Here is a 12,529-nt window from a genome sequence, read left to right as displayed (position 1 = left end):
ATGGAATCGAGATAAACAATGGAATAGAGACAAACAATGGAATCGAGACAAACACAGGAATCGAGACAAACACAAACACAGGAATCGAGACAAACAATGGAATCCAGACAAACACAAACACCGGAATCGAGACAAACACAGGAATCGAGTTTAATACAAACAAGAAATATCTTTTAAAAAGATAAACGGCATAGTTTTAATGCTGGTTGTAGTGTCTAGCTATCGTATAAAGGACTACAACTTAAACGTAATTCATAACTGCTCCCTCACTACACTTGTGTACACGGTATGCTCACTGAGTATGCGCACTAGAGTATAGAGTATAGAATAAAGCATGGTGTAACCGAATGGCTTCAATGCGCTTGATTTAATTCGTAACGACCAGAACAATCCAGTGAAGGAACTCAACACTGGTAGTATGATGTAAAGTTGCTGGTGAAATAAATCAAGGAACAAATGCGTTTCAGCACGGATAACAAAATTATATCAGTTTGAATCATTTTTGGTGATAACAAAACTTCATTTGAATCAGGAATATAATTTTATTAGTGTGTCACTTGAAAAGATGCATCCACTTATTCAGCTTGCATTCAATCTTAACTTTGTTTCGTTTTTAACTGCATATCTGCATTTTACATTGACCGCTGCATTGACTAATCACATATTTCATCTTGACCAGTAACGCCACCTGTCGCGCCAAAAGAATATTATACGGCTATGCCGAAAAATTAAATTAAATTAAACAACACCGGTCCGACTAGTCCAATCGTTTGGACTGCAAATACGAAAACGGCCCAAACAGTTGGACCGGTGTTGTTCGTTTATGAAATAAAGACGGACCTGGTGATTTTATATTTTTTTCCAGACGAGCCTGGACAAAGACTTCCAAGGCCGGTATTTACATTCACAGGTCCGTCAAGATATATGTTTGAAATATTTCATTAAATAAACGAACAGGCCCCTGTTGTTTACGGACGGACTGCGATTTCATATATGTAATCGAATGCACCTGAACACGTCTTGCTCATTTGTGCGTTTAACTATAACGTAAATCAAAGTGACACAATTAAACAATATAATCACATTGATCACTACAAAAATCCGAAGGTATGGTATGGAATCGGCACGAGAAAACTGTCTAACTGTGCTCGTTGTACACATATTCCACATTTTCAAATCTGGTCGCCATGTTCTGGCCATTCTAGTTTTGTAGTTATTTACAGAAAGCAAACATGTTAGGAACGTTCTTCAAGTTTAGAGAGAGTGCACAAATTCCACGTTCCGTTTTTCTAGCTAATTTTATGATTTGGCTTTACATAATACATGTCCCAGTGCTCAGAGGATAAACAATTGTGTACAGAAAGCCAATAACGATCTCCTTAAAAATAACCATATGATAAACTATAGAACAATAATAAAGAAGTGATGTGCTGTCTAGTTTGTCCACAGACTGTTGCTTCCTTAGTGTTATTTTTTTGACAGTATATTGAAAGAATGCACAATTGAATTAAGATATTAATGAATGGGAATATGTTTTTTCTTTTCTTTTAATTTGTAGCAGTAAGTAAATACATGTACTATTTATTACACTATTTTTGTGTAAAGATGACAAAATATAACTTAGCCCGAGTTTTCTCTGGCCCTGTCACCATGCCAGAGAAAACTCGGGCTAAATATAACTGTACATGTGATGGAAACTTAATGGAAGATCTATAGCATATATATATGTCCCTTAATTATATTTTTTTATGGAAAATTGTTGCATGCTTACGGAGTTTATTTGGTCATGTTGGCATTATAAATAACATATTTCTGATTTTAATTTATTCTACAATTTTTCTTCCCCACAGAGAAATGTCACTATAATTGGATAGAACAAGCGAACACAAATGGGACGACATTCTGACAGTGATGATGACAGAAAAAAGAGAAAGAAGAAAAAGAAGAAGAGATCAAGATCAAAGTATACTGCTCATGTTATATTGTGGGAATCTGTGCCTCTATTTATTTTGAAATTCCTTTATATAATTACTCTCAAATTAATTGAAACAGTAAACTCTGCCAGTAATTGCTTTTGCTGTATAATTATTATACATTTTACATAGCATTACCGTACTTTTGGATATTTGAAAATTTGGCTTTTTTGCTCAAAATAGGGTGGTTAAATATTGGTGCATCAGATTTTGGCGTTAACCATCATGTGTGTTAAATTTTGGCACTTACCTGTAGTTATGTAATTGATACGTTTGTTCATTACGCTACGAAAGTCTACATATTTAGAAGCCATGTGGCGTGGACACGTACACAGGGATTAAAAGCTCTGTGACAGGATTTGATCACCTTCCTGAGATATAGCCTTTGTTTGAATAGGTATTTTCTGAGAACATATCAGTATAAGCCTTTTGTATTTCCTCTCACCTGGTTGCACAGGAAAACAGTCTTCGCTTTGTACACAAGTTAATCGATTAGTCGCGACGTGACTTGTCAATGAACACACCTAATACTCAATATCAAAACAATGTGAATGAATTTTATGACACATTTAGATAAAAACATACTTTTATTGATGCATTTTTATCAAAAAACAATATTCCAACACATATCAACACAGATCGCGGAAGCTAGAAATGGGTATGTAGTAAATGAATGGAAAGACAGTTGCTATAATCCGTATATTGTTCCGACAATTTTTTTTTTTGTGAAATTTTGTTTTTTTTAATTTTGGCTCATTCACCAAAATATAACCACATCCAAAATATCCCAAAGTACGGTAATGCTACCAAAATAGCCAGAGAGAGAAAATTTAATTGAATACAATGTAATTATAATCATAATAACGTAACAAAATCTGCAAGGCCTGTAGCGATGTAAAACGAAAGTACTCTTTTTCCATTTCTATTGACCACATATTGATTTCCTAAATCAATAATTGTATTTTGAGGGATTATTTTAGACAAGCATTTTTGAAGTATAAAACAAAATATACATATTGTGTTGAGTACTTGTGAATAGTTAAAGAAAAAACAAATATCATTAGGTTAAAGAAGATTATTCTGACAAAAGGATATATTTGTCTCCAACAATTGTAAAGAAGAAAAATTTTAGAGGACCTACAGATGATCAATATTTGTAATGTTAACTTGTTACAATTTTGCACCCAGTTATTTCTTACCTTTAAGGTCACTCAGTGGTTCAGACAGTAGCTATGTAAGCTATAAACACAAGAAGAGTAAATCATCGAAATCAAGAAGACGATCAAGATCCATTTCAAGAGGAAGAGACAGAAGGTCAAGGTCACGCAGTAGAGGTCACCGTCGGAGGTCAAGAAGCATAGATCGTTATTCAAGATCAAGAAGTAGGGAAAGGTATTCCAGCAGGAGAAGATCTAGATCTGGTAGCAGAGGTCACAGTTACCGACGTTCAAGGTCAAGAGAGCGATATCAGAGGTCAAGGTCAAGGACTCCGGACAGATATAAATCAAAACCAAAAAGGTATTTTTCACCTATCTGGTTCTGTAACCACAGCAGTGTCATGAATATCATAAGACACACAGTCATACATATGTAGATTTATGGTGTTAGTTAATTGTCTCCACTGTGAAAAGCATACTTTTTGAGTCAAAGCCAGTTGGTCTTATAGAGAGATATGGACTAATAAAGGCTGAGTCTGTTGTCCAATCTCTTTTGCCAACACCAAATCTTGATGATATTCTATGTAAAAATACCTTGTTTTTATACTTGACAATAAAATATTTTGAAAGAAAGTCTTATAGAGAAATTTGAGAGTTATAGCTTTTCTATAGATATGAGTTATATATATATGCTAAATACTGAAATATGAACTTGTTAAATAATCAAATATATTATCAAAAAGCTCATATTGACACATCAAACTACTGAATTTATTTAATCAATTCCATATTACCTTGACCCTAATGTAAAATCACCTAGTTAACAAGATCAAAACCTGCAGGATAGTACATATGCGAGGAGAGCAGAAAGACAGTTATTTGAGATTTTTCTAATTTAGAAATAAGGGTCATTTTGACTGTACAGTTACTGACACAATTTTTGTGTCAAAAATAGGATTTTTACAATAGAGGGAACATGGTAATACCTTCATGAAAAATAGATTTCCAGCAGAGATTTTCCATTGCACTTCATTTAACAATTATTTAAGATTTGATGCTGATGATAAATTATGTATCATGATTCACAATTTACTGCAATAAATTGTACCAATATTTGTTTTTGATTATTCAGGAGGTCAAGATCGATAGAGAGAGTGAAAGGTTCCAGTAGGTACAACTCTGCAAGTCCGTCTTCCTCATCGAAGGGAAAGGACAGCAAAGAGTAAGCCCACCATTAATTTCTATCAGGTCGCAGTCAGAAACAAAACTTGTAATCAAAGCAATTTTGCCATCATTCTGTAAAATGATAATAAAGAAAAATATATCTGATCATCTTTTCATGTCAAGTATAATATAAGTCATGGCTATATCAGTAAGTGCTTTACTGCATATTTTTGTGAAATTTTCACAATTCATAATATAGCACATACATGTTTGATAAAACCAATTTTGGCAATAGCATGTATAAGTACAGTGTCATTTTTCAATGGACTTTAACTAAAGCCAGATCCTAATCATTATTAGTTAATACAGACAACAGCTTACTATTTCTACTAACTTCTATGGTCTAGAACTAACACATTTACAGTAAGCATTTATAAACCTAAGATACGCATATTTTTCCAGAGATCCTGCTGAAATGATTCCTGGTTTCCATGATATGGTAAGATATAACTGGCACTGACAAAACATTATTGTTGTTAAGATTAAAACTCCCTCATTAAAACTACTTCTATATCAAGTATGGAGCTACCTTAGATCATTTCAAAACAAAACAATACCTGTATATTATATATAAAATGTTATATGACTTGTACCTGAATATGCAGAGTGTATGATCACAGAGACTAATCTCCAGCACTCACAGATTTATATGTGTATTATAAGGATTCAAAGGCTGGGTATCTACCAAATCCCCAGGTATTATAAAGACAGGTATCTACCAAATTCCTGTGTATTATAAAGACAAGTATCTACCAAATCTGTGTGTATTATAAGTACAGTGTATGGCTGGGTATCTACCAAATCCCTGTGTATTATAAGGACAGTGTATGGCTGGGTATCTACCAAATCCCTGTGTATTATAAGGACAGTGTATGGCTGGGTATCTACCAAATCCCTGTGTATTATAAGTACAGTGTATGGCTGGGTATCTACCAAATCCATGTGTATTATAAGTACAGTGTATGGCTGGGTATCTACCAAATCCCTGTGTATTATAAGGACAGTGTATGGCTGGGTATCTACCAAATCCCTGTGTATTATAAGTACAGTGTATGGCTGGGTATCTACCAAGTCCCTGTGTATTATAAGTACAGTGTATGGCTGGGAATCTACCAAATCTGTGTGTATTATAAGTACAGTGTATGGCTGGGTATCTACCGATTCCATGTTTATTATAAGTACAGTGTATGGCTGGGTATCTACCAAATCCCTGTGTATTATAAGGACAGTGTATGGTGAGGTATCTACCAAATCCGTGTGTATTATAAGGACAGTGTATGGCTGGGTATCTACCAAATCCCTGTGTATTATAAGTACAGTGTATGGCTGGGTATCTACCAAATCCCTGTGTATTATAAATACAGTGCATGGCCTGGTATCTACCAAATCCCCGGGTATTATAAGTACAGTGTATGGCTAGGTATCTACCAAATCCCTGTGTATTATAAGTACAGTGTATGGCTAGTTATCTACCAAAACCCTGTGTATTATAAGTACAGTGTATGGCTGGGTATCTACCAAATCCCTGTGTATTATAAGTACAGTGTATGGCTGGGTATCAACCAAATCCCTGGGTATTATAAGGACAGTGTATGGCTAGGTATCTACCAAATTCCCAGGTATTATAAGTACAGTGTATGGCTGGGTATCTACCAAATCCCTGTGTATTATAAGTACAGTGTATAGCTAGGGTATCTACCAAATCCATGTGTATTATAAGGACAGTGTATGGCTAGGTATCTACCAAATTCCCAGGTATTATAAGTACAGTGTATGGCTAGGTATCTACCAAATTCCCAGGTATTATAAGTACAGTGTATGGCTGGGTATCTACCAAATCCATGTGTATTATAAGGACAGTGTATGGCTGGGTATCTATCAAATCTCAGTACTTATAATTTGTTATCTCCTATAATTTCCTGCCTTATGAACTACACAGATTCACTACATGTATTTTGTATGGTGTTGAAAATGACACAAAAATAATATTTGTTCTTTAAATAATAGAACCATATACCTGTTTGAAATTATGAACTTTTCATTTAGACCATTTAGAATTATTGTGTTTTTACTTTCAGACACCTGCTGAGCAGACAAAGCTAAGGCTGCAGTTGGCACTAAAGGCTGCTGGTTAGTTTGATATTTGATGGTTCAAGTTCCTTGTATAACTCTCAAGGGTTTATTATCGTCTTAAAATTGATAATTCATGACTATTTCAACACTTATTGTGATAAGCCAGACATTTGAATAATCAGTAGATAATTTGACTTGAGATTAAAGTCTGTATTTCTTAAAAAAGATCAGTGTGTACACATACATGTAGTGTGAAATAAAAGACAATTTGGTGGAGTTCAACATGATCATCAATAATTATAGTTGTCAAATAAATCCATTTACTTGGAAACTGTCTTGTATATATATATTTGTGTCACTTTCTTAACTTACACAGCTGCAGCAGATGAGAGGATCAAGGACCAGATAAAAGAGAGCCAGTTTGGTGGGGCATCTACAGTGGAGGATCAGATGAAATTCTCCAGCGCAGTGAAAGACATAGAGAGCTCCACCTTTGTACCTACAAGTTTCAAGTCAACCAGATCAGTAGGTTTTTAATTGAACCTTTGAAGATATGATTACTATGGGTCCGTTAGGGGAGGATACTCCTAAATTAGCTTCTGAATCAATTCTTACTAAGACAAATTTTATGAAGTCAGTACCAGTTTTTGGACACAGTTAAAATTAGATACCCAGTAATTAGCTTCAATTCCTCACAATTTAGTTAATTTCTTCAGTGCTGTTCTTCAGATGGAAAAGTCAATAACAAAACATCAATTTTAATACACAATGATAGAAGAGACAGCATCAAAGTGAAAGATAGTTGTTTTACATTATTTTTATTGTTGATGTTCCGGTATGATATATATTTTTGTAGGACCGCCCCAATACTGATGATAAGAAAGACGACTTCCTGTTTGGAACTGCTGGTGAAATCCGAGCTGACATGACACCCCGGAAACCTCTCATTATACACGACCTGAACACACTCTCTCATCCTAATGTAAGTCATTCTGTCAGATGTATCGATACTGGAGGATCTTACATCTGTGTCATGTAATATGAGAAGTCATATGATCTCATTTTTCATAACTCTGTCACGAGCTGGTCAGAAGCATAAAGTGTTACCCTTCGTCCGCCATCTGAAACATTTAGTTTTCTAGTTTTCAGTCTTAGATATGCACAATACGAATGGAATACTTGTTATTTGTTTGAAACACTTCAATACTGGGAAGTTACATTTTTGTTTGTATTTGACATGTTTGGAATATTTGACAACTATCTTCAGGTTGAAGGTTTTGGTTTAGAAGTTTTGTTGAGTTTGTCATGCACTAATTTGAGATAAAGTACTGATATTTTACATGGATTTCCTTTTTGCGTTTAGATTAAGTTCAAATTCATTCACATCATATATGCAATGTTTTACAAACATGTTTTAATTTTTTAATAAATGACCCAGACTTTTATTAGGACAGGATTCAATGTCTGTTTATATTTCCAGCTACATGTTGACCCTGATGAGAAAATGAAGCGCTGGATAGAACGTCTTACAATGCTACGGAAAAAGAAACTAGAGGGAGAAGTGATTGACTGAGGAGGATTGTAGATGGATGGGGACATTATTACTTATAAAGACGTGTCAATGCAGTCAAACAAGAACAGAATTCAGTATATGTGTACTATAAAGCCTTTCAAGACTTTCACTTACTGAGAGCATTGATATGATTTTACGTGCCCAAATTAGCCTTGAATCTTGTATAAATTTGCAAAGACACATCTATTTTGTGATCAGTTTAAATTTTGACTTGATCCTTAAATCTATGATTTGACTTTTTGAAATTGCTAGATGTCATGGGTAAATATATACACAGGCATATGCTTCTGGTTAGTATTAATAGAAAAAGTACTAGCCCCTACTCCTACTATAACAACAATGTGTAATACTTGAAAAGTCGGAAGTGGGGGTTGAGCTTCGATTCACTTCGAATTTAAGTTCAATCCGACTGAAATATCAAATGCACACAAACTTCAGTAATGCACCTTGGTTAAGAATCCTTAAATATCAATGCATGTGTTTTATTTGTCTGATCTGCAAGTGTTACACCTTGTTGTTATAGTAATAGGGGCTATTTTTTCTATAAATACCACAATCGGACGCCTGTGGTATATGTATTAGAAAGTGTTATTGTCAATCGAGAAAGATCATCATAATCATACATCTTTACAATGTTGTTTGCAGATTTAATAGATAAATACTTATATATTAATTAGGTGTAACAAATATAAAGTAAACGGATAATGAGCCCAGACCCAGACCCTTCAAACTAAAATTTAGACATCCAAGTCTACCAAATTGTACACATTGGCATGAGGATAGTACAAGGTGTAAAATAGAAATTTGAGTTCTCTTTTTCAAATACAATAATGTATACAAAATCTCTGCAGTTACATCTGTATTTGTTTATAGATGGGTGGACACACTGGTTTAGGTTTTATATGTTTGGAAGATTGGATGATAAAATCTCACATGAAACAAAACAAAAAAAATGGAATAAATCTTTAATAAAGCATTTATCTAATCGATGAAGAATTGTTTTTAGTTAAAACTTGGATGACATGATGCATATGTACATGTATCCTTGAACATACTGCAGAATAACCAACTCTTGTTGAGATCTGGTCAGTCTCAACTAAAAATTTGGTTTTTGTCATCTTTCACCACAAATGATAAAAAACAACATATTTCAAGTATATTGTGTATTCAAGGACAAAGAAAAATTCTCAAGTTCTTGGTCAGCTTCCTCCGAGTTGATGAGACGAGAGTGGTTTGATGGGTCAGTGTCTGTAGAATGTTGATTTTCACAAGTAAATGTCAAACTTTCTGTTTGGTAATCACAGCAAACTTTACATGTAGATCTGTCACATGTTAATAGTTTTTCTTTTGAGTTTCTATTTGCTGCCAATATTTGACAATTTCTGAAACTAATTTCTGTTTCACTGGCCTCACTGTCTTCCTCACAAAGTTTCTTTTCCTGTTTTAAACATTCCTGTTCCGGGTCTGTTTCACACCTGCCTTTATAAAACCTGTCATTCTCGTTATGCATGGAAGGCATCTGAACACTATTCATATTTGTGGATGGAACAGATTTATCTCTGTAAGGATCTGTCTGTATTAAAACTCTTCTCTGCATCTTACTTTGAAATTTAACATACTGTTCTGTTAGTATTCCACAATCGGTTCTCTTGGTTGGTGAATTAATCACATCTTCCCCCTTGTGAAGGAAATCATCCGTACTTTCATTTTCGACACACAGCACTTGCTGAAGTTTACTATCTTCACCTTTCCTGTCTTGGATTTGTTTACTTGCAGAATTATCTCCCTTATCTGTAGGACTCCTGAGTAACCTAGACCTGCCCTTCCCACAGATGTTCAAGTTTTCTTTGACATTTTCATCGTCCGAGTCATCAGAAGAACAGATTACATGATTGGATATCTCATCTTCAAAAAGTGATCGCACTGGAAATTTTTCCTTATCAGGGTGATCTGAAATGAAAATTCAAATTATAAAAGGATTTCAATTATTTAAAACTGATCATTTGTTAATGATATATTTAAATGGATGAGGAGATTGTTTACCCCACTAGGGAGAGTTCCCAATAGTTAAAGAGTGTTTAAATCTTAATATACTAATCTGTAAGTACAGTAAAGGATTTTAACATTATTTTGTATGAAGCATCTAGTAGTATAGAAAACCTGTTGGTGATGTACGGACAAGTATGATGCAAGTGAAAAAAGGATTTATTTTCAAACGACCATTTTATATAGCAATATACTTTATACATGTAATTTGGTATAAAATTTATAATTATCATCCTGATCATCGCTAATATAATGAGATGGATACAGGCCACATGGGACTCATATTCACCTTAAATGACATAGCTGTTGATAGGATAAACAATACAAAACCAAACTTAACTAGCTGATTCAAAAACCAAAATATAAAAATAAGAGCAAAATCCTGAAATACAACAATTACCCGTTAGATTTGGTGACTTGAAAAATGACTTTATATCACTCTGCTTGGTGCATGTCTTGAGCTGGGGAGGAGGTGGCGAGTTCTGGGTCAATAAAAACAGTTGGTTTTCCCTTGTAGACTCCCTCAGCGGACCTGAGTAAGCCTTGTGTTTTTTCAGGGGTCTTTGACTTGGCGGTGCCTGTTATACAAAATGTAACAAGACTATGATAATGAGGTCTGATACTGCAGTAGGGAACATCCACAAAGACAGAAATGGAAAGAGTGATGATCCAACATAGTTACAAATTGTGAAACAAGAACTCTGCATAAAGTCCCACATTGATTTAACCAGTAGCTACAATGTATATAGTCTCATGCTCATTCAGTAGAAATCACACTGATTTGATGTAGGAGTTCCCATACTAATTCAGCAGACACCAAGAGATCTGCTACGTAATAGATACATAATGGGTACGAGTGATGTATCGGATATATCACACGAGTGCGTAGCACGAGTACATCAAATCAGACATCAACAAAACAGCTATATTTCTCACCTCTGACTTAATTAATAATTATCATTTTTATGGCCAACAAATACCATAGTACCAACCTTTCTTTTATTCCTGGTTGTAAGCCACTCATCATTTTGTTCTGCAACACTTTTATTGGCATTTTGTTTTCTTATTCCACTCATATTAACAGCTAGGCCTATCTGAATTTAAAAAAATGTCAATCATGATCACTTATTTATATAATGTCAAATTTATATGAAGTTTCTGAAGCCTTCGAATGACAGTTTATTTTACAGGTTATATAGGTAGGTCCCACTCCCAGCTACACTTTATACCCACATACATGTGTCGTACAACCACAGGGATTTCGAGTAACACGTTATCAGTTAATCACCACAACAGTGACAACACTATTCATAAATTCTGAATCTGAATAATCCCTATTTTTATAATGTTTCAGAATGGATACAGTATATGAATATATATTAATTCAATGGTTGTTAACTGACTAATGTCATATCCCTGTGGCCCTAACCACAGGCCTGGGAATTTCTAGTCTTATATTAAAAGATAGCCAGAAATACCTATATATATATTCCTACTATTTTTTAATATCAGACTAGACATGCCCTAATCCGAAGGGTTCTGATATTAATATCGCCTTCCAAGCTGCCTTGCATCTACGTAGTCCGATCGTCAGAAAATTCGGACTAGACATGCCCCTGTACCCTAACGAAGTTTCCACGGAGGTTGTTTAAACATGGCAATATTCCAAGATCCTTCAGTTAACGCAACCCGGATCGGGGTGTCTAACTGTTAAGAAGTACGACACACAGGCCTATAGGCCTACTATACACGTACGTCATTCTTCTTTGTTTTGGTTTAGCCCACTTCCTTCGCGATTATAACTCCCGCCTTCTTACGGCAGGAGTATCCTCCCTTGGGCGCATTCGAACATAAAGTCATGAATAGTGTGTAATGTGCTAAGTAACTCGCCGATATCACCGATATTGACATCATACCGTTAGTCAAAGACTACTAAAACTAGTAAACAAGATAATTGAAAAGGACTAATAAATAAAACTGTCACCTACATTATTTTGTATTACATATTCAGTAAAGTAAAACAGTGCAATGTGAGAAAGTTACCTTGCTCCTGTGCGAGGTAACATAACCCAGTGTCTCAAACGCGCACATTTTTTTTCAACCCAGAATTACGTTTAGTTATATACTGTACCTGTATCTAATCTGTTCCGCTTCGTCAGTATAACTGTAAAGGTTCTTAATTGGGTTAATTGAGTGGTAGAAACGGAATCATCCTGTATGCAGAGGTGCTTAGCACGTTAATAAGTCCAAGACCGATCTCTATATATTAGTCTATAATCGGTCTTGGACTTATAAATGTGCTAAGCACCTATGCTGTATGTATGTTAAAGGCACGTGTATGTGTAGCATGTTTTGCAGATTAAATCACTTTCTTAAAATTCACCTATATAAAATATGTTATTTTAACAAAATAATAATACATCGATCAGAAGTGAGGAGGAAATACATCAGAGATGTTGCAGATTTGTTTATTAAATTTATAT

The 12,529-nt window shown here is 34.6% G+C and overlaps 2 protein-coding genes across 2 annotated transcripts; one reads left to right on the top strand and one right to left on the bottom strand.

Annotated features, from left to right (window-relative positions):
- The first annotated feature begins 1,008 nt into the window (after positions 1 to 1,008).
- Positions 1,009 to 8,989, top strand: LOC117342397 (serine/Arginine-related protein 53-like). The gene is made up of 9 exons (XM_033904557.1): positions 1,009 to 1,107; positions 1,851 to 1,963; positions 3,180 to 3,491; positions 4,263 to 4,352; positions 4,757 to 4,793; positions 6,433 to 6,484; positions 6,804 to 6,952; positions 7,284 to 7,409; positions 7,908 to 8,989. The coding sequence occupies exons 2-9, from the start codon at positions 1,890 to 1,892 to the stop codon at positions 7,998 to 8,000; spliced, it is 933 nt and encodes a 310-aa protein (XP_033760448.1). The 5' UTR covers positions 1,009 to 1,107; positions 1,851 to 1,889; the 3' UTR covers positions 8,001 to 8,989.
- LOC117342396 lies at positions 8,963 to 11,922 on the bottom strand. The gene is made up of 4 exons (XM_033904556.1): positions 11,802 to 11,922; positions 11,039 to 11,140; positions 10,447 to 10,624; positions 8,963 to 9,950 (listed from the first exon to the last, which is right to left on the bottom strand). The coding sequence occupies exons 2-4, from the start codon at positions 11,120 to 11,122 to the stop codon at positions 9,151 to 9,153; spliced, it is 1,062 nt and encodes a 353-aa protein (XP_033760447.1). The 5' UTR covers positions 11,123 to 11,140; positions 11,802 to 11,922; the 3' UTR covers positions 8,963 to 9,150.
- Between the last annotated feature and the right edge of the window lie 607 nt (positions 11,923 to 12,529).

This window comes from Pecten maximus, chromosome 14, assembly GCF_902652985.1.
Source record: "Pecten maximus chromosome 14, xPecMax1.1, whole genome shotgun sequence".
In the NCBI taxonomy this organism is placed as follows: domain Eukaryota; kingdom Metazoa; phylum Mollusca; class Bivalvia; order Pectinida; family Pectinidae; genus Pecten; species Pecten maximus.
The sequence above is the reverse complement of the archived record's forward strand: the minus strand, read 5'-3'. Positions and strand labels throughout refer to the sequence as shown.